General features: G+C 42.0%; 1 protein-coding gene across 2 annotated transcripts; it reads left to right on the plus strand.

The window, feature by feature from the left end:
- Nucleotides 1–1104: 1104 nt before the first annotated feature.
- On the plus strand, nucleotides 1105–20426 carry CCT8 (chaperonin containing TCP1 subunit 8). 2 transcript variants are annotated; one of them, XM_077480020.1, is made up of 16 exons: nucleotides 1105–1272; nucleotides 3667–3757; nucleotides 5187–5266; nucleotides 7511–7660; nucleotides 8670–8850; nucleotides 9085–9146; nucleotides 9397–9534; nucleotides 11007–11185; nucleotides 11267–11333; nucleotides 12765–12852; nucleotides 12995–13110; nucleotides 14730–14801; nucleotides 15255–15419; nucleotides 15669–15788; nucleotides 17926–18018; nucleotides 20207–20426. In XM_077480020.1, the coding sequence occupies exons 1-15, from the start codon at nucleotides 1213–1215 to the stop codon at nucleotides 18016–18018; spliced, it is 1662 nt and encodes a 553-aa protein (XP_077336146.1). In that variant the 5' UTR covers nucleotides 1105–1212; the 3' UTR covers nucleotides 20207–20426. The 2 variants fall into 2 exon arrangements, with proteins under 2 accessions (XP_077336146.1, XP_077336147.1); XM_077480021.1 differs by lacking the exon at nucleotides 17926–18018.
- The last annotated feature ends 2027 nt before the right edge of the window (nucleotides 20427–22453 follow it).

The raw sequence follows: 22453 nt of genomic DNA on the forward strand, positions 1-22453 counted from the left end.
AGATGGTTAAAATTGAGGGGAAGATGGATGCAGCCAAATACAGGACCATTCTGGATGAAAATCTGTTGGAGTCTGCAAAAGACCTGAAAGTGGGACGGAGATTTATCTTCCAACAAGACAATGATCCCAAACATACAGCAAAATCTACAAAGGAATGGGTGACAAATAAACATATCCAGGTGTTAGAATGGCCAAGTCAAAGTCCAGACCTGAATCCAATTGAGAATCTGTGGAAAGAGCTGAAAACTGCCGTTCACAAACGCTCTCCATCCAACCTCACTGAGCTCGAGCTGTTTTGCAAGGAAGAATGGGCAAGAATTTCAGTCTCTCGATGTGCAAAACTGATAGAGACATACCCCGAGCGACTTGCAGCTGTAATCGCAGCAAAAGGTGGCTCTACAAAGTATTAACGCAAGGGGGCCGAATAATTTTGCACACCCCACTTTTCATTTTTTTATTAGTTAAAAAAGTTTCAAAAATCCAATAGATTTCATTCCACTTCACAATTGTGTCCCACTTGGTGATTCTTCACAAAAAATAAAAATTTTATATCTTTATGTTTGAAGCCTGAAATGTGGCAAAAGGTTGAAAAGTTCAAGGGGGCCGAATACTTTCGCAAGGCACTGTATAGTATCTCTCTCTATACAGTATCTCTCTCCATATATACAGCATCTCTCTCTCTATATATATACAGTATCTCTATATATTCACAGTATCTCTCTCTCTATATATATATACAGTATCTCTATATATTCACAGTATCTCTCTCTCTCTATATATATATATATATATATATATATATATATATACAGTATCTCTCTCTCCCTTTCTCTATATACAGTATCTCTCTCTATATATATATAATAGAAAGAGATACTGTGCATATATATATATATATATATATATATATATATATATATATATATATATATATATATATATATATATATATATATATATAATCTCTCTCTCAGTCTTTGTAGTGCTGATCTCACGCCCTGAGTGAGCACGCTATTCTCAGTATACAGGACGTATAGCCGCGCCCCGATCACATCGATCTGTTCGCTCTTCCCTCCTCTGCTCCCGCTGTACAGGCTTCTCCGGATAGATTAGTCGTGCCTGTGTCGCAGAGCATTGTGGTCCTCCGCCTGTCTCCTCGCCGGTGTAGTGTGCCGAGTCTCGTCTCTTCTCCCCGCAACCGGAGCCGCACACATGGCGATGCACGTCCCCAAGGCCCCGGGCTTCGCCCAGATGCTAAAGGAAGGAGCCAAGGTGAGAGTAGAGGGGGGGATGTAGCGAGGATGAGGGGAGGGGTGAGCGGTGAGCGGCGAGCGGCACATGGAAGGTTCCAGAACACGCACGAGGCCTTCCTCCATACTACTCTGTCACATGGAGGAGGAGGGGGACACAGCACAGGACAAGGGGAGAGTGCAGAGTACGGGGGGTGTATGGAGGCCTCTTCTCATATCACAGGCCTGACGTTACCATTTATCACCATGGTTACATCATCCGGGGATCCTCCTCTCCGGTGGATGGATGTGATGACTCCACATGGATGGAGGGGGCTCCACATTAAAGATCATTCCAAAACGTTTTTCTTTTTCATATCACAGAGTAAGGGATGGCCAGCTTATTTATTTTTTGTCATGTCATGTCCCATTGGGGAGATTTCTCTTCACTTCCTGTCCCCATAACCAAAACCGGAAGTGAGGAGAAATCCCTCCCAAGTCAGAGAATCCAAGTGTGTCACCAGAGCTGGGGTCCCCATTGGAAGATTTCTCTTCTATTCCTGTTCTGGTGGCAACCCACAAATGAAAGATTTTCTTATAATAAAGATAAACATGACAAAGAGAGTGATTCTCCCTGACAGGGACACAGTAAGAAAAAAAACCTCTATACACATCTAAGGAACAAAAAAAATGTGTCTTCAGTTATACTTTATCCACCTGACCTCCGGAAGATTTATGTATTCTGCATAATTTGTATATTTACGCAAACGTTACAGATTCTACAAACTATGGGATATATAATATACTAGAATTTTTTTTATTTTCTTTAAAATAATAGTAATGGGGGTGATCGGCGACTTATAGCGGGGCTGTGATATTGCAGCGGACACATCGGACACTTTGTGGGGACCAGTGATTAGTGCATTGGCTGGGAAGGGGTTAACCGCTTCACCCGGGTAGATGTTATGTGATGTCATTTACTTTGAGTGGAGATCTCTGGATGATGGGCGCAGCTTCACGCATCATTTAGATATCTTTTATCTATTTATTTTTTCATCTAGCGATTCCCTCGCATGTAGAAGCTTTTACAGGCAGCATTAGGGGGCGCCCCTCTCGCCGCCGTCCAGCTCTTCTCCAGTATCTCGGGGAGCCGGAGAATGAATTGGCCGGTGGCAGCAGTTTACCTTAGAGCAGGACATGGACCAGATGGTCCCCGGCCATATCTATGGCTCTCGGAGGCCACAAGCGATGTCATGTAGATGCAAACGTTGCCTTTTTTTTTTTTTTTTTTTTTTGCTGGAAAGCCTGAGATTGTATTTTATTTTTCAGCATAGAGGTGAGATCTGGGGATTTATAGACCGCAGATCTCTCTGTAAAGAGACCTGTCATGCCCTATTTCTATTATGTTTGCATTTCTTGTAATAGGTATTAAAGGGAAGGTTTTCCAAATCGCGGTGACAGTTAATCTTAGTCTTTTTGACCATGCGATTTCCCTGTGTCCCCGTACGCACACTGATTTTACATGCGTGAAGGTGCCATTGAGAATGAATGCCAGCCCTGTCTTTTTTCCGCAGAGCAGTGCACTTTCACTGTAGGTGTGGAAATCGCTGCGATATCCATACCCAGAAGTATGAACTTAGCCTTAATCCCCACAACTCTCCCATTTGCCTGTCCTCTTCTCAGTAAGCTCTGCTTGTACACGGGGAGCACAGCACCTTATAAGTGTCTCAGTTACACTTAGACCCCTTTCACACTGGTGGTGTTTTTTAGATGCGTTAGCGCCTGGAAAAAAAAGCGTCAGTTGCAATCCCAGTGTAAAAGCCAGAGTGTTTTCACACTGGGGCGCTGCGCTGGCAGGGCGTCACAATGAGTCCTGCAAGCAGCTTCTTTGCAGCGCTGTAGGAGCGGTGAATACACAACTCCTAAAGCACCCCTGCCCATTGAAATCTCTGTAGTGGCGTTTTGTGGGTGGTTTTAACACTTTTTCGGCCGAATAGTGACGCTAAAAATAGCAGCTCTTTACTGCCGACACCCGGTCGCTGGCAGTGTGAAAGAACCCTAAGGGCACAGCGGCCGTCAACCCCAACCACTCCCCCTTAAACGGCAAAGGCAGCGGACAGGGCTGTATACATGACACTTGTCGCATTCAGGGGACAGCACTTTTGAGTGAACGGGCCGTGCCACAAATGTGTACAATGTACATGGTTGTGCTGTGGCCTTTTATGGGGTTAAAAGAGGAAGTGAGGAGACAACAGAACGCCTCCTCACCACCTGTCAAAACCCCTCTCCTGAAAAGCTTTGTGTTTACTACACTTTAGGCATCCAAGTAATGAGGGGAAGCTTCAATTGTAGTGGATAGTACTTACTGGTATAGTCCTACGCTGGACAATGTTTGCATATAATGCATGTGCTTTAACCCTTGTGTATTTATTTGCAGCACTATTCTGGCTTAGAAGAAGCTGTGTTTAGAAACATCCAGGCCTGTAAGGAACTTGCCCAGACCACTCGCACTGCATATGGACCTAATGGTAAGTCCGTTCCCTGTGGAATCTCAGTGTTATATGTGAACACAGTAAATTGTTGGTAAACTGAATTCATACTTTACGTCTCTTGACCTCATAATAAGCTGTTTCGTTTAAGGAAAACAACACTTTTATGAAGATAAACCCTAGCCGTCCCTCTGGATCCCTCTATCCCATTTTAAAGTAGAACCCTCCCTTATGTATTTACATTCCTTTTCTTTACAGCCATGGCCTCCTCTATTATTTACAGCATTGGTGCTGAAATACTCCCCATGGGCTTGAATAGAGCCATATTCCTACGGTAGATACACTAGATCAGCACCCAAGAGCATTTTGGAATTAAACCCAATGCACATGGGCCGAATATCGGGTGGCATCAGCTGGTTCAATAAAAACCGTCTGACTTTCGGCCTGTGTGTACGACAGCTGGTCTGACAGAAGCCACCGGTGAAGGGGCATGACTGTAAAAGGTATGCAGGTCAGCATCTGATCTGTATACCTTCTTCAGTCATGTCCCTTCGCTCCACCATTGTGTATTTGGAGGGGGGGGGGCATCCTGTCAGAACAAAATAGCTCAGCGGGAGGAATAGCTGTTCTAACATAGCATTGTTAGTACAGCAGCTCCACCTGAGCTCTACAGTTTTTCTTTATTTTTTTACCCTTTTAGCCTGCTGGGTTGAATGGAAAATAACCAAGTGTGCAATAGGCTTAAAAGAGAAGTATGTTTTTTTTTGTTTTTTGGAATCATACTTGCCTAGGTGGATGCAGCAATGGTCCACTGGTGCCTCTGCACTGAAAACCGAGTGATCGAACACTGCCGATCGCTCAGTTTTCACAGTCCGTGAGCAGAGAGGTGTCAGTCACAGCTCTCTGCTCCTCTCCCTCCTTGCTCATTGGAGCGCTAAGCTGTAGAGGGGATGGAGTGTGCTGTCTCAGGCTCGCTGAGGGGCTGAGACGGGTGTCAGTCCAGGCATCTGACAGATCCAGACTCCCATTGTCGGGATGATGCTGTGCCTGGACTGATATCCGTGATGTCAGCTTTGCTGGAAACAGGTCACAGGAGTGCAAAACAAATTGCACTCCTGTGAACCATAGAAGCCCAGCCAAACGAGCTCAGGCTGCCCTTCTCCTTTTAAGGCTGTGCACACTAAAGGAGTAAACTCCAGGGTAAGGGAGGTTCCAGCTTTAATTAAAAGCTCGTTCCATCTTTCTGACCATTTTTTTTCATGCTACGCCCATATTCAGAGCCGGGTCACATATCTCCGGTGCAAAAACTCTGGCTGAAATTGGACTTGAAACGGTGAAGTAGGGTGCACTGGACCCCTGTTGGGAACCGCATGCGGCGATAGTGTGAACCCAGCCTTAGGGAGTAACATGAAACCTGATTGCATTCATTGTACCTTGTCTTAACAGTCCTCTTATCTCTTTGTTTCAGGGATGAACAAAATGGTTATCAATCACCTCGAGAAGCTTTTTGTTACTAATGATGCAGCCACCATTCTTAGGGAGCTGGAGGTTAGTGGGAATCAAACTTTGTATTTTTATTAGCAGAAGTAAAGTACAAGTACATAATAATGTTCGTTTGAGCCCTCAGCTGAGTGATTACGTGACTACTAATCGGTCAGCTCTTGGTCCGTTGGGTGCAAAGAACAGCGACTCTCACTGTATCCAGCTATTCTATACCGCTCACTAGAGTGCCAGGCAGCCAGATGGATCCTAGCATTATTGTCAGGATCCATACCACTGCGATTTTTAAAAAGTGGCAATTTCGGAAAAAAACGTTTTTCTAATTTATGTTATAAAATATATACAATAAAAAAAGTAAACCTAATCTCTTCATATATTTAGACTAATGTATATTCTGCTACAAAAATCCACATAAGCGTGGGTGTATAATATTTTGTGTGTGTAAGGGCGGCGATGAGCGACTTATAGCGGGACTGCGTTATTGACATTCTGACACTTTTTTTTTTTTTTTTTGGAACCAGTGAGCAGTGATAAAAATATGCACCGTCACTGTACTAATGACACTGGCTGGGAAGGGGTTAAACATTGGATAATTAAAGGGTTAAATGTGTGCCTATGCAGAAAAGGGGGGGATAACACTGCGCTAAACAAAAAAAGTATGGGTGATAAATGAAAAATAATTTTCTATAGCAGCTAACACTCATACAGATACAGGCAGAAAATGTGTGGGTGCTAAGACTTGAAATAGCTATGTGAAAAATGAATAAAGATCATAAAGTCAACAATAATGTGCAAGTGAAAGTCCAGTGGCCAGTGTAAAACTGGTGAATGAAAGTCTGTCTGGAGGATTTAAATCCAAATTGAGATCAACATTAATATCTCGGAGACTATGACTACACACGGATGTAATATTTGTGACACGGAAAACATCAATGCTTAAAACACTATCAATGAGGTACTCTTGACAGCAGAGGTGGACACACATACCGTATGGCAGTGGGTCAAATGTGCATGGATGGCTGGCTTTAGGTAGGATGACAAGGTCACAGGGATAGGTTCACGGCCGAAGATGGTCTCTGGGCGCGTCAACAACCTCTGAATTCAACTCGTCAATATTCATCGATGACAAAAATGTCATAAAAAAGAAGGGAAGAAAGGTGCTCCATATAGTGCAGATCAGCCAATAATGTTTTATTGGAAAATGTCTCAGTCAAGGAGACATAAAAAGAACACAATAGTGTAAAAAAATGGCATAAAAACACTTTAAAAAGCAGTGTGGGGGTCTCAAATAGCCATCCCTATGCGTTTCGACTCAAACAGTCATCAAGGGGCAAATGTTTGCCTAGCTAGTGATTCTTGTGTGTGCTGTTTTTACTAGGGGAAGAGATGGATTTGAGTCCCACACAGAATTAAACCCCCCCCCACAGGCAGAGCTCAATTCTGCTTGCCAGTCTGCAGGTGCCGGCGGATGTTGAGTGCCCAGCACCCACAGATCAGCTTCTGCTTTAAATAATTATGGCAAAAGCAGCACACCCCTGCCATGTCTCCTCCCCTACCCACCTCCCAGTATGGCCCCTTTTAGTGAATATGGAGCCAAGTATCATTTTGTAGTGCTATGTTTGTGTTGAATTTGGTAATAACAAGAAATTCAATAAAATAGACCCCCCCCCCTACAACTAGCAACAATAGGCCCGCAGCAGAAACAACAGATCTCTCAGCAGCCAGCATCAATAGACTCTCAGGCAGCTAGGAACAGTAGACCTCTCCCTAAACAGTAGATCCCTTCCAGCAACTATTTTCACCCCTCCCCAGTAACAATAGATATCCCAGCAGCCAACACCAGTAAACCCTCCTCCGTACCCCAGCACCTCTTGTCACTGCGTTCGTTCAGTTCTGGGGGTGCAAAAGCTATGTGTGTATATGTATGTGTGTGTGTATATATATATATATTATATTATATTATATTATATTATATTACACAGCTGCCATACTGTAGCAGTAAAACCGCTTTGAAACGGACGGCAAGTGGAGCTATACTTGCCTCACCAATAATGTTCTAAAGGTTGCAAACAAGCAGGTGTGTGTTTTTTTTTTTTTTTTTTGTTTTTGTTTTTTTTGCGCAGAAGAGACCTAGCATGCCTCCCCTGTAATAAGGAGTCTGCTCACAGATGTTTCTTTTCAGTTTAGTCCCAATTTAAGTAGTCAGGATGAGCACCGCCCTAAATCTGTAGAAACGTTAAGTAGGGTGAAGTTATCTCCAAAGTGTTTCTGTAATTAAATTTTGTATTGTAGGTTCAGCACCCAGCTGCAAGGATGGTTGTAATGGCATCCCATATGCAGGAGCAGGAAGTTGGTGATGGAACTAATTTCGTACTGGTGTTTGCTGGTGCGCTGCTTGAGTTGGCCGAGGAGCTTCTCCGGATGGGCCTGTCTGTATCTGAGGTCAGGATCAGTCTGTTGTACAGCATGCTAGCATTTTGTTTTATAATATTCTTCTTCCTTCCTTCTTTTCTTCTTTTTTTTTTTTTCTTCATTTTTTAAGTCATACAAAAATAAAAAGAAATATTTAATTATCTCCAGCCTCCAGGCCATTGATGTCTGTCCCAGATATTCGATCTACGTGGACAGGCCCTCTGCCCTCCCCAAAGAAAGTGCAGAGTAGCTTACATGGGAACTCAGAGTAATATGACAGTAGGCATGAGATTCAGGAAAAAAGGGGAAAAAAAGTCAAGATTAGAATTAAACAATATGACTTTGAACATCTAAATAAAAAAATCTATGAAAGAAATTACCTCTCCCATGTTCACACCAAAAAAATTCACACCTGGTTCACGAACAATCAGGTGTAGCAACCTCAAGTGCCCTGACTCCTGAGTATTGGTCCGCCTGGACAAGCCACTTAAATTCAGGGTCAGCGAGGGCCAACAACTCTATATCCAGGCTAGAAGACGCTGTGGCAGAATCAGTAATATAGGTACTTCAGGCCACCCAAGTCTAATTTTGCTCGGGTACCCTCACAGGTAGCCAACCATTTCTCTGCCTCCATAATCTCCCGCACCCTCTTAACCCATTCAAGCTCACTCGGAATACGAAGGCTCTTCAAGTGTATTGATATGAGGTGTTTTTTGCTGCATCGAGAAGGTGAGGGAGAACATTTTGCTTCTAGTGAGCAATAGGAATCTGGGGAACATGAAGCAGGAGGTGTTTTTGTTAATTGGAGAGATTGATACCTAGACCATCCGATACATGCCTATGGACCAAAAGGGCATTTGCAGTGGACAATCCCACCATATGTGCAGGAATGTTCCCTTCTGGCCACAGCCCCTCCAACATAAATTTGTCAAGGGATAGGTTTCTGTTCTTGTTCTGTTCTTGTTCTGTTCTTGTTGCTCTGGTAATCTGCATGTTAACTTCAGTACATGTTTCTTCTCACTTTCCTTCATACATATAGGTGATTGAAGGCTATGAAAAGGCCTCCAAGAAAGCTCTGGAGATCCTCTCAGATCTGGTCTGTTGCTCTGCCAAGAACCTCCATGATGTTGATGAAGTGGCCTCTCTCTTACAGACCTCTATTATGAGCAAACAGTATGGTAACGAGGGCTTCCTGTCTAAGCTCATAGCTCAGGCGTGTGGTAAGATTGAATCTTCTTTCATGGTTTAACTAGCTCAGTGATGGCGAACCTTGGCACCCCAGATGTTTTGGAACTACATTTCCCATGATGCTCAACTACACTGTAGAGTGCATGAGCATCATGGGAAATGTAGTTCCAAAACATCTGGGGTGCCAAGGTTCGCCATCACTGAACTAGCTAATGTCATATCAAATGTATACTTCCTTTTTTGACTCCATTTTCTTGTCTGTACAGTTTCTGTCCTCCCTGAATCTGGTAACTTTAACGTTGATAACATCCGAGTCTGCAAAATCTTGGTGAGTTATAATTTTCTGTTTTGCAGCGCCAAGTTAATTTAGAATGATAGCTGCATACAGACATGGATATATTCATATAGAATTCTGTAGCAGCCAGCTATATAATGAGGCTCAGAAAACTCAAACCCCACTTGTAATTGCTATTAGTCACATCAGCTGTCTGGCTTGTCCGCTTCTTTATGTTGCGGTCAACAGGGATATGTTAGATTGTGTTTCTCTGATTTGATCTTTTTTAATTTTATTTTTTTAGGGGTCTGGTATCTGTTCTTCCTCTGTGCTGCATGGTATGGTTTTCAAGAAAGAAACAGAAGGCGATGTCACATCAGTTAAAGATGCTAAAATTGCAGTGTACTCCTGTCCCTTGGATACCACAGTCACAGAAACAAAGGTAATGCTTTTTTATCTCACTTTCTGTATTACTCATGCTATATAACCAGTTCTGTGCCACCAGCAGTAATCACACTGGACATGTATATAGGCCTATATATGGTAACCTGTAGATGGACCTTATGCAGTGCTGCTACATACTCGCCGGCCACTTTATTAGGTACACCTGTTCAATTGCTTAGTAATGAAATTAACTAATCAGCCAATCCCATGGCAGCAACTCAGTGCATTTAGGCTATTAGACGTGGTGAGGATGACTTGCTGAAGTTCAAACCGAGCATCACGGTGTGTGTGTGTGTATATATGTGTGTGTGTGTGTGTGTGTGTGTGTGTGTATATATATATATATATATATATATATATATATATATATATATATATGATAGGCCTCTTCCGCCACCGATAAGTGATCTTGCGGCGAATTCGCCGTAGAGACCACTTTTATCTGAAAGCGGACCGCCCGCTGAAGAAGAGGATACCGGGGTTATGGCAGCTATCTGCTGCCATAACAACGATATTCCTCTTCAAAGTAGCGCCGTAAAACGATGGAGGGTGGTCCATAAGTGGTTAAAGAAGTTTTAAAGTCTTGTGGTTTTTCACCTTGATGCATTCTATGCATCAAGGTGAAAAACCTGTGCTGCAGGAGCCACTCTTTTTTTTTTTTTTTTTTTCTTTTTTTTCTTTTTTTTTTTTTTTTTCTTACTTGAACTCGATCGTTCCAGCAACAAGCACAGCCTATCGGCTCCAGCTTCTGCCTCTCGGGTCCTCATTGGATAGATTGATAGCAGCAGGAGCCATTGACTCCCGCTGCTGTCAGTCACATCCAGTGACGTGGCGGTGGGGCCAAGTCTTGCCGTCTGTATCAATGGATGCAGCAGCAGGACTCGGTAACATGCCCGCACAGGTGCCCCCATGGAAAACGGCTCTCCGTGAGGGCACCCAATGAAGAGGAGCGGCGCCAAGGGACCCCAGGAAAGGAGGACCGGGGGCTGCTTTGTTCAAAACGCTTGCACAGAGCAGGTAAATATAACCTGTTTGTAAAGGTGTTTGATATTTGGAAAAAAAAAATCGCTTTAATATCACTCAATCTAAGGCCCTTCAGTTGTTGGGGAAGTCCCATGAAGTGTTGCAACCAACTGACAGTTAAAAGCATGATGGGACTTGTAGTTCTGCAACAGCTGGAGGGCCACAGGCTGAACACTCATGTTTAAGTGGTTGTGTGTGTGTGTGTTTTGTTTTTTTAACTCTAGCACTAAAAGGTCAATCTATCACTTATAATAGAATTCCCAGATGACGTTTTGAAAAACATGACCCCCCCCCCCCCCCCCCCCTTTTTATTATTGCAGCCATTTCTTGCGATCCCTGGTGGCGGTTATATAATCTTGCTGTACAATGCATGTCTCCACTGCAGCGAAAGGTTGGTTTGTGATAGACCCCTTCTAATCTGTAAGGTTATTTCATTATTCATAACAGGGAACTGTACTGATAAACAACGCAAAAGAACTGACGAATTTCAGCCAAGGGGAGGAGAATATGATGGAGGATAGCGTAAAGGCAATTGCTGCTACTGGAGCCAATATTATAGTGACTGGTGGCAAGGTGGCAGACATGGCGCTGCACTATGCAAACAAGTACAACCTCATGGTGGTTAGGTAAGAGCTGTTGCATTTGATTTGGCTTTAGTTTTTGGTTCCTTCTTGTTTACTAACTTTAGTATTTTCATGACTCTATAGGCTTAACTCTAAATGGGACCTGAGACGGTTGTGTAAAACGGTTGGTGCCACAGCCCTGCCCAGACTAGTAAGTATCAGATTTATAAGTGCGAAATACAATATGGTTGGGTATTGCCTTGTTCATGAGTCAAACTAAATTGCCTGTGCATAATGGTGATATCCTGTCAGGTGACATTTGTGTTCATTGCTACCTTTTTTTATTGGCAACAAATATATCCGGGTATTCTTTTCCAAGCAGGTATCTGAATGTTACCACTGTTCAGCTTAAAGTGTTACTAAACCCACAATAGTAAAGTATGCTTGTTATACTCTCTGTGGAACCTCAGGGGGTGAGACCTCTGCATTGTGTAAAAAGGCTGTTTGATCCTGTCTTCTCTGATCTTCCATTGTCCCCAATCTATCTCCTGATAAGACAGAGGCTAGGGGACAAGCTGCACATGCTCAGTTTGGTGTATTGATAGTGGTGTGGTGTTTGTTTTTTTGGGGAGGGTGCACAGGGCACTGTCCAGACAGAGGGTCGGGGGTATTGCAGCCTCTTAGTACAGTCGGAGTAGAATGACAACTCCTTCGTGCAAGCTTTAACCAGACACTGTTAGAAGTCACAATGCTAAGAAAAGATATTTGGCAGTTTTATATTTTATTAAAAACAATGCATTTCCATTTTCTGTGTACTGTATGAGACCAGATATAGTGAATGCAGGCTCCTGGGTTTAGTAACACTTTAAGCCTGGGTTCGCACTTGTGCAACGTCTGAGCAATGTGAGTTCAGCCATATCATGGTATGGCTGAACTCGCATTGGTTTCACACAAAAAAAGGTGCAGGGACTTGTTTTTTCCCCGCACTAGAATGGGATTGCATGGGTGTTCTCACCTATGCGATCTGATTCCTGTGCAAGTTCACCGTTCGCACTGCGATCTGTGCTCTAATCTGGGGGTGTCATTAACAAGGTATTGACACCCGCAGAGGTTCGCAGAAGACGGTGTGAACTGCCTGCGGGAGAGGAGCAATGTGAGAACCGGCACTGGAATCAGGCTGGTTCCCACAATCGCACTAGTCTGAACCTAGGCTTAGTGTCGGCCCACATTCACACACTGGTGACACTTGCCATGTAGTGAGCTTTGAATGGAACCATGTGAGCTGCCCTACTTAACCAGCCAGAGCATAGGCCACACTGGAAAATGTACTCTGACCTATTGGTGTGGTCTGTGTGCTTGAATCTTTTATGCATTGCCTGATTAGGAAACATTTTGCATGTGTGACAAATCCTAAGGGAGGCAGTGCCATTATTTTAAATGTGTAAGGGCAGAGGAGGGAAATATCTCTTCTTTTGGGGCAGGGCATGCCTTTTTTTTTTTTTTTTTTTTTTTTTTTTTTTATTCCCCCCCCCCCCCCCCCCCCCCCAAGAAGCACAAAGTAGTGACTTCAAATACATTTTTTTGTCAGGTGGTTTTGTCTACATGATCTGATGTTTCATCCTAATGGGTTTTCTTTCTGCAGATGGCACCTACTCCAGAAGAGCTAGGACATTGTGACAGTGTGTACTTGTCTGAACTTGGGGACACACAAGTTGTTGTATTTAAACATGGTACGTGTCTTGAAACTGTTTTTTTTTTGCAGTTATGTCTGGAGATTCGTATACTATAATTTATTTCTGAATGTGAAATTTTTATTCTTGCGTGTTCTTTTAAAGGTGGTTTTATATGTTTCATATGCTTTTGTTTTGTTAGAAAAAGAAGATGGGATAGTTGCAACCATTGTTGTGCGGGGTTCCACTGACAACCTGATGGATGATGTGGAGCGTGCTGTGGATGATGCTGTCAACACTTTCAAAGTGCTCACAAGAGTAAGTACCAACTTTTATTTTATTTTTGCTGAACATTTTATTGCTCCACCTAAATGTTATGCATAAATGGCATCAAAATTATGGGTGCTGCTTTTGTTGACTTGTTTGTTCTAAGTCAGTGAGTTGGTCATCGAGACAAGCTCAGAGTGATAAACTGAAGCCTGTACCCCTATGGCCCCTTCACATAAGTTACTTTAGCCCTCATTCACACTGCATTAGGCTCAAGGTTGTGTTAAGGTGAAAAACTTTCTGGACGCAGCCCCCCCCCCCCCCCCCCCCCCCATTTATACTTACCCGAGCCCCATCTCGATGCAGCGATGTGCATGAGAGCAGCTGCTCGCCCTCTCCTCATTGGCTTGAGTGGGAGTCATTGGCTCCTGCTGTCAATCACAGCCCCAGTGAGCCAATGAGGAGAGAATGGGGGGTGGGGATGAGCCACACTGTGTTGGTCTGAATGGACACGCATAGTATGGCTCGAGAGCTCCCATAGCAAGAGGCTTGCTATTAGGGGGCACTCGGCAAGGGGGAAGAGGTTTAAAAAGAAATGACTTCCTCCTTATTTTTGTCCCAGGGGTTTTTAGTTCATCAATTTTAGCGAGCTTTGATTAACCACTGGCCACTTGTACCCCCTTCCTAACCAGGCCTATTTTAAGCTTTCAGCGCGCTTACATTTTGAATGACAATTAGTCATGCAACACTGGACCCATATGAAATGTTTATCCTTTTTTCACACAGAGCTTTCTTTTGGTGTTATTTAATCATCGCTGGGTTTTCTTTTTTTTTTTTTTTATTATATTTAGTAAAAAAATGCATTTTGCTTTGGTTATAAAAATGTAGCAAATAAGTCATTTTTTCTTTATAAATTTTGGCCAAAAGTTATGCTGTAAAAATAAGTGTATATTATTTGGTCTTTGTGAAAGTTTAATGGTGTTCACAAACTATAATGGTAATCATTGAAAATTGACCACACCGTGTGTGTGTGTGTGTGTGTGTGTATATGTATGTGTGTGTATGTATGTATGTATATATATATGTATGTATGTATGTGTATATGTATGTATGTATGTGTGTGTATATATATATATATATATATATATATATATATATATATATATATATACATATATATATATATATATATATATATATATATATATATATATATATATATATATATATATATATATATACTGCTATAGGGCAGCAAGTGGTTAAGGAAAACAAATTTATTTGACAACGTTGCATCTGTGCACGCCAAACTCCGATGTGCATGGTGTGTTTTGACACCTTCGTATTTATTATGCCTAATAATGAGTCATTTTTGTGTAAACAAATTCACTGCTACACAAAACGTAATGAATTGATTTTACACTTCTGCAGTGTGAACACAGACCTAGTTGATCTAGCCATAAATATACATACTATGTGACTTTTTTTTTTTTTTACCAGAAGTGCACAAATTCCACTTCTTGTAACTTTATTTATAACTCTGGCAGTTGTTTCCCTGGCTTTATTTCCATTGAGTCCTCTTTTTTTTTTTTTTTTTTTAGCTGTGGTGAAGTATGTTGCTCTCTTTCAGAAACTCCAATTTTAATTGCGTTTTTTTATTTTTTTTTTAGGATAAGCGACTTGTCCCTGGCGGCGGAGCAACAGAAATTGAGCTGGCAAAACAAATTACGTCATATGGAGAGGTAACTGTACACCAATATATTTTGTTGGCAAAAACCGTCCTGCACAGGTTCATTTTAAGCCCCAGTTCACACTGGTGTGTCTTGTCATGCGTTTTGTAACTGTCAAATCGCATGACAAGTTGCACCTTATTGTCGGCAATGGAACCATATTATATCGCCGTGATTCATGTTTCAGCGATTTATGAGAGGTTCCTGCACTACTTTTTGCTGATTTAATTGCGACTTTCATAGACTTCTGTTAAATTAAGTTACAAAACGCAATGAAATCGTGAGTGAAAATCACACTGATGTGAACAGGGACGCAATGCTGCAAGATCCCTGTCTATGACTATTTTTGGTATACTGAGATAGATGTGATTCTAGTACACTAAGACTAACTTTACTGGACCTGCAATCTAGTAACCGACTTGGCTTTTTAGACTTGGTTTTTATCAAAGATGTCTCCTCTTGCAGACTTGCCCAGGACTCGACCAATATGCAATTAAGAAGTTTGCAGAGGCACTGGAGTCTATACCGAGAGCTTTGGCTGAGAACTCTGGAGTGAGAGCCAATGAAGTACTCTCCAAGTTGTACGCTACACACCAAGAAGGAAACAAAAACATTGGCTTTGATATAGAGGTAAGTGTTATAGAGCACTCTTACAGTTGGGCGCCCCCTATACATGAGTGGCAGGTCCATAGAACTCCATTTCAGAAACCTTCATCCTTCATGGGCTTGTTGCATATATACACAGAGCCTAGAGACACTGGGACCTGTGTAATTATTCACTGTCGTTACTTGTATTTGATGTTTGTAATGTTTGCAATAAAATATGTATATGTGATCATGCTGATTTACAACTTGTGACAACTGTTTTGTGATCTTCAGGCTGAAAGCGCTGCCGTGAAAGACATGTTGGAGAGTAATGTCCTTGATACTTACCTGGGGAAACATTGGGGAATTAAGTTGGCTATAAATGCAGCTGTCACTGTACTCCGAGTAGACCAAGTAAGTAGTAAAAAACAGTAACGCGCCATAGCAAGAATAGCTTTTTTTTTTTATATAAACATGTAAATTTTATATTCCCATAGAGCGGTAAAATATTTCCAGTTTCTTACATGGCATTGCTATGTTGAGTCTTTCTGTGGTATATGACAAAGTCAGGGGGAGGTGGGATTACTGCCTGTGGATTGTTTTTTTGTTTTTTGCTTATTGTAAGTTGGTATAAAACCTGGTTAGGAGGGGAATTGTTACTTGGTCATGTTATCATTAAAAGAAAAGAACAATGGCGCTCAGTCAATCGATGCGAATCACATGCTTATTCAAACTGAATATATTGAATAAGATGTAATAAATCTCAGTAAAACGTCTTCATAAGACAACTGTCCAGCAAAAAATTTTTTTTAAAGTCACATACAAGGTGCTCACAGGTATACAATCAGTCCAAAATGCTGGGTCTTGCTGGACAGACAAGGGATAATGTATGCACGTCCACAGAAGGCTGCTTTTCTCTGGAGTGAAGCCAGCTCAAGTCATATAAAGAAAAAAAAAAAAAACAAATAGAAAAGCACCACTCAGTTAATTTTTATTATGGATAAATGCAGCTTTTACTGAGTGGCGCTTTTCTATTTGTGTGTGGTGTGTTTTTTTTGTTTTTTGTTTTTTTCATGTTATCATCCATTAGTATAATAAGTGCCAGTAAAAACTCCTTTTTACTTTTTATGTTCTTGAGTATTTATTCCCCCCAAGTATAGGCATACTTTAATGTGTGCCTCACTAATCAAAAACATGTTAAGCGTATGTCTGCAATACATGCACTTTCCAATGTTCTGTTTTTTAAAAGCTGAAAATATGGAAATACCTGTTGTACTGCCAGAAATCCAGTGAGCTCCAAACTGTAGTCGGCTGACAATGCCATCTCTGGTGCACTGAAATCCTTAGCAGTGTGGTCATCCCTACCGGAGTTCTTCATTATTGGACTACAGAAAATCCCTTTTATGCTATGGGATATGTGGAAATAAATGCTCCCCCCCCCCCCCCCCTTTCACTATTTCAATCAGTGGTTAGTGGCCGTGCTGTTGGGTAAAAAAGTCACTTTACCAAGGAGCAGCAAACCCCTTTCTTCCTGCTTCTCACTGGTCATATAAGGTATAGAGCCATTCTGATTGTCTCTGTGCATTCAGTGTTTGATCTGTGCTATCTAATAGTGTGTGAGAATGCGCCTGGTGCACACTCCCACTGTATAAGCAAGGATGTTTATAAACCTCATGTTTGGTATAGCAGATTTCTCATCTGGCCAATTAACTACACTGGGCAGTGGTTGTTTCTAAAGATGCACACTTTTGGGTTTCCTTAGATCACATCACGCTGTCCTCAGGTGTGAGTTCAGGCTAATGCCGCACCACAGTCCGCCGGACAATTCGATTGTGTGTGGGCTCCAGTGTACTTTTTCATCGTAAAGTCCGGCGGACAAATTGTAAGTCAAAGCTACTTTAAGTCCGCCGGACTTTACGATGAAAAAGTACACTGGAGCCCACACACAATCGAATTGTCCGGCGGACTGTGGTGCAGCATTAGCATCAGTGGACAATCCGTTCGTCAGTGTGCTAGTCCGGTGGACTAAGAATGACGCATGCTCTGAAGCAAATACGAGAAGGAAGCAATTGGCTACTGGCTATTGAACTTCCTTTTTCTAGTCCCGTCGTACGTGCTGTACGTCATTGCGTTAGAAATCGCCAGACTTTCGGAGTGTCCGTGTGTAGCCAAGTCCGTTCGTTATAAAGTCCGCTGGATTGTTTGCTGGACCAATTCCACCGGACAATTCGATCGAGTGTACGCAGCATAAGGCATCCCAAAATCTTATATCTTTTAATAATCTAAGTTATCCAATAAGGGCAATCCCTTCACTCAAAGTTCTTCATTGATTGATGGCTAACATGGTACAATACTATTGCTGATATCATAGAATATATTTTGGTATTTTTCTTTTGCCACGTAATGTGATCGCTATGTAATGTCTTCATACTCTTAATCATGATGTTGAGAATGATGAACAGAAGAAACTGATTTCACTGGACTCTGATGGGGAACATGCTGCTCTTTGTTTATTTATTTTGTTCATGCTGAGTTGTTTAAAACCTTGTAGATTATAATGGCTAAAGCGGCCGGTGGACCAAAAACCCCAAAGCGGCAAGGACACTGGGATAAAGATGACTGGCAGGATGAACCTGATAATTAGGTGCTATTGTGGTGCAATGCACGGAGTGCACACTGCATGGAAACGCTTCACTACTAACCGCCTGGTGTTCAGTGTGTTACTAAAACTGTAGTAGGATAACACAATGTATAAATCTGATTGTGCAGCAACTTTAGTATGAACGTAAATCTCAAGATTGCACAACTGTGTCACTTTAAGCACTGCATGACCTTTCCAGAACTTACTGCCACAGAATCTAACATGGGTATAGAAATGTGCTTTTAAAGTGTAACTCTAGCCAAAAGCTTTGAATAGAGTGGAGAAGAGTGGAACATTTGTTGTGGAGGCTGTTTTCATAATTTCCTGTCCCGTTGACAATCATGTCCCTGGGACAGGAAGTGAGCAATAAATCTGCGTTGGGGCCACATATGCCAATACAAGCTGACAGATTCCAAACCTGTGCTCTATCCAGAGATACTTGTTAAACACGAGACTGTCATTTTAAAATCTCATTGGACTCCACTGTAATATAAATTTAAAAAATAAATAGCTTTATGGTGTGTTACTTTGATTTGAGCCTCATGTCTCCCCAACAATACTTATGGCTCTGTGGTTTCAGAAGAAGCTGCTCTACGTGTTAACTAACCCATTCGTTTTTTTTAATGAATTAAACTTTGTTTAAATTGCAACAGAATTGGGAGGTAGTGTTGGTTTATGGTCCTTTCTTCCTCCCTGCAAAATAAAGGCATAATGTGCGTCGTCCCCACGGCAGGCCACATCCATCTTCGCCTGTCTTCCTTCTGGGGCCGTGTACTCCGGCGCTGTGACTGGCCGGAGCCATGTGACGTCACTCCTGCGCATGCACGCAGGAGCCGCCGATCGCATCACACTTGCCTGAAGAAACGGCACGCGTGGCCGTTCCTTGAGAGAGCATGCGCCGATGACATCGGCGCAATGTAAACAGTAAATATCTCTTGAACGGCGCACGTTTAGGAGATATTTTCAGTACCTATAGGTAAGCCTTATTCTAGGCTTGTCTATAGGTGCAACTTCCACAGAGGTGTACAACCTCTTTAAGAAATGGTGATCTGGCTTACATAAACCAGCTATTATGTTTAACCTTCAGAGGATGGTCCCTACAATTTCATGGCTATTGGCAACACAGCAGAAAGAAAAATATTTTGTTCAGCAGTATGAACAGATTACATTTTTGTCAGAGTATTAGCTTAGTTAAAAGGTATAGGGAATAGCTTTTACCAGTTTTTTTTTTTTTTTTTTTAAGATATATAAAGGATTGGGTGTGGTTTTTTTTTTTTTTTTTTTTTCCTTTTTTTTTTTTTATTTTTGTTAATTTATCAGTGCCAATATGAAATCAGAACCATTAAAAAATGGGATGGGGCATATATACAGAACTGCTGTTAGAAATCATCATAGGGCCCCGTACAGCCTACCTGACAGCCCTGTGGTGTAGTTAAGCAGGACTTTGGTGAAATATCAGGGGTCTAAAACCCTTGATGTCTCACTTTTGAGACCGAGATTGAGAACATAGAATTCTCTCAATCCCTTTTTCTGCAGCATCAGTCGCACTTCAGAATGAATGAGCACAAGAGGCTTGATGTTCATTAACAAACTGAAGTATAGAATACAGATTACTATGGTTCAGTCATGAATGAACACAGGCGCAATCGGTACTAATGACTTGGTGTTTTCATTCAGGAAATGAAGAGGCTGGTAAACATGACATTTCCTGCCCCCTTGCCCCACTCTCTACTCTTCCCCCCCCCCCCTGTGTCGCACAAAGGGGGATTGGAGCTTCAGGAAGGGGGAGGTAGGATTGTGAGGGAGGTATTGGGGGGGAGGAATTGCTGGAACTGATAGTCCTGTGACTCCCCTGCAGCAGCTGAAAGCTAGCAGGAGGAATAGGAGAAGTCGGCGGCACTGCTGGGTGGGGGATGGGGACGTATTCCACAGGGCATTTAGTTCCAGTAATTTTTCCCTCCCTGCTGCTCCAGTGAACTGCCTGCATTCTAAATTGAATAGGCATCCTGTTGAAATTATGGGGGTGTACAGAAGGGCTGGTGGTAACCCCTATAAGCGGCCCTGCATATATAGCATACCTGTCTTATAGAAAATGTATTGTATTTGTTTTAGTTCATTGGCAATGTTATTTTGGTGATATTTAATAAGCTTTGAAATTAAATATACTCTTTTGTTTTTTCTCTTCTATTAGATTATCATGGCAAAACCTGCAGGTGGTCCAAAAGCACCAGCAGGTAGAAAGGACTGGGACGATGACCAGGATGACTGAACCCCCTCCGTATTTATCTGTGCTTTTCTCCTAGCTCTTATGGACTGTCTTACCAGTGTGTTTCATACTCGGCTGCAGCTGCCCCTTGAGATTTTGTTCACTTAAGTTAAAATACTGTACAATAAAGTACCAACTCACTCTACAGATGTTTTTATATGGCTTTTTTCTTTGTGTTTTTCCTTTTCTCAGATCTTCACAAACTAATCTGCCTATATGGTCAGTTTGAAATAGGAAAATAGGCGTCTGTCAGGATTTCATGCAGAGAGAACAGGATACTTTTCTAAATAAGTAAATGATACAACAGACATATCGGACAAATTAAATGTTGGGGTAACATACACTTTAAATATTATTATAAAATATTAGTTTTATAACATTCGATTTTCATGTAAAACACAACAGCTCTGCCTTCTGAGCCTCTTATATTAAAGTGAAACTAAAGTCTGATATAAAAAAAAAAAAAATCAGGTAAGAGAAGCTGAAGGGCTGCTAAGAGGGTACAGGCTGCCCTCCTGTACAGGGCCAAGGTCCCATAAGGTCAGCAGAGGGGCTCGAGAGGGAGGCTGTATATAAAGATTGCCACTATCCCCACTTAAGCCCCGGACCAATTTGCAGCCAAAGGACCAGGCCCCTTTTTGCGATTCGGCACTGCATCGCTTTAACTGACAATTGCGCGGTTGTGCGACGTGGCTCCCAAACAAAATTGGTGTCCTTTTGTCCCCACAAATAGCTTTCTTTTGGTGGTATAAAAAAAAATAGAATAGAGCGACAATTTAGAAAAAAATGCAATATTTTTTACTTTGCTGTAATATCCCCCAAAAAATTCTGAAAAAAAATTTTTTTCCTCAGTTTAGGCCGATACATATTCTTTTAAAATATTTTTGGTTAAAAAAAATTGCAATTAGCGATTGGTATGTGCAAAGTAATGGCGATCAGCCTTTTTTTTTTTTTTTTTTTGTGTGACTGCGACATTATGTCGGACATTTTTGGGACCATTGTCATTTATACAGCAATCAATGCTGTTTAAATGCATTGATTCCTGTGTAACTGGCAGTGAAGGAGTTAACCACTATAAAAGGGAAGAGACGATCGGTGACGGGCACAAAGGGAAGCACGGGGAGAGGTTTGTTTACACAGACCTCTCCTCGTTCTTCAGCTCTGAGACCCGATCGCGGGACACCAGCGGCGATCGGGTCCGCTGGTCCCACGGTCACGGAGAACAGGACCGTCCAGGAGCGCGCCGCCAGCGCCTGGGCACTTTAAAAGCAACATACCAGTATGTGCATGTGCCCAGCCGTGCCATTCTGCCGACATATATAAGCGTGAGGCGGTCCTTAACCACTTTCAGACCGGACCATTTTGCTGGTAAATGACCAGAGGTCTTTTTACACTTTGGCACTGCGCTGCTTTAACTGGTAATTGCGCGGTCATGCAATGTTGTACCCAAACAAAATTTGCGTCCTTTTCTTCCCACAAATAGAGCTTTCTTTTGATGGTATTTGATTGCCTCTGCGATTTTTATTTTTTGCGATATAAACGTAAAAAGACCGCAAATTTTGAAAAAAAATGATATTTTCTACTTTTTGTTATTAGAAAAATCCAATAAACTCAATTTTAGTCATACATTTAGGCCAAAATGTATTCAGCCACATGTCTTTGGTAAAAAAAAAGTCAATAATTGTATATTTATTGGTTTGCGCAAAAGTTGTCACATCTACAAACTAAGGTACGTTTTCTGGAATTTACGCAGCTTTTAGTTTACGACTGCCTATCTCATTTCTTGAGGTGCTAAAATGGCAGGGCAGTACAAAACCCCCCCAAATGACCCCATTTTGGAAAGTAGACCCCCTAAGGAAATTGATAAGAGGCATGTTGAGCCCATTGAATATTTTATTTTTTTGCCTCAAGCGATTGAATAATGACAAAAAAAATTTTTTTTTTTTTTTTTTTTTACACAAAGTTGTCACTAAATGATATATTGCTCACACATGCTATGGGCATATGTGAAATGACACCCCAAAATAAATTCTGCTGCTTCTCCTGAGTACGGGGATACCACATATGTGGGACTTTTTGGGAGCCTAGCCGCGTACGGGGCCCCGAAAACCAAGCACCGCCTTCAGGCTTTCTAAGGGCGTTACAGTTTTGAAGGCCATAAAATGCCAAGAT

This window comes from Lithobates pipiens, unplaced genomic scaffold, assembly GCF_037356315.1.
Source record: "Lithobates pipiens isolate NorthernLeopardFrog02 unplaced genomic scaffold, aLitPip1_a1.2 Scaffold_16, whole genome shotgun sequence".
NCBI classification, from domain to species: Eukaryota; Metazoa; Chordata; class Amphibia; order Anura; family Ranidae; genus Lithobates; species Lithobates pipiens.

Excerpts from the sequence above, each read along its gene's own strand:
- CCT8 (XM_077480020.1), top strand. The coding sequence starts at position 1,213 with ATGGCGATGCACGTCCCCAAGGCCCCGGGCTTCGCCCAGATGCTAAAG. Across the intron at positions 3,758-5,186 it reads CACTGCATATGGACCTAATG|GGATGAACAAAATGGTTATC; the intron begins GTAAGTCCGTTC and ends TCTTTGTTTCAG. Across the intron at positions 9,147-9,396 it reads TCCGAGTCTGCAAAATCTTG|GGGTCTGGTATCTGTTCTTC; the intron begins GTGAGTTATAAT and ends TTATTTTTTTAG.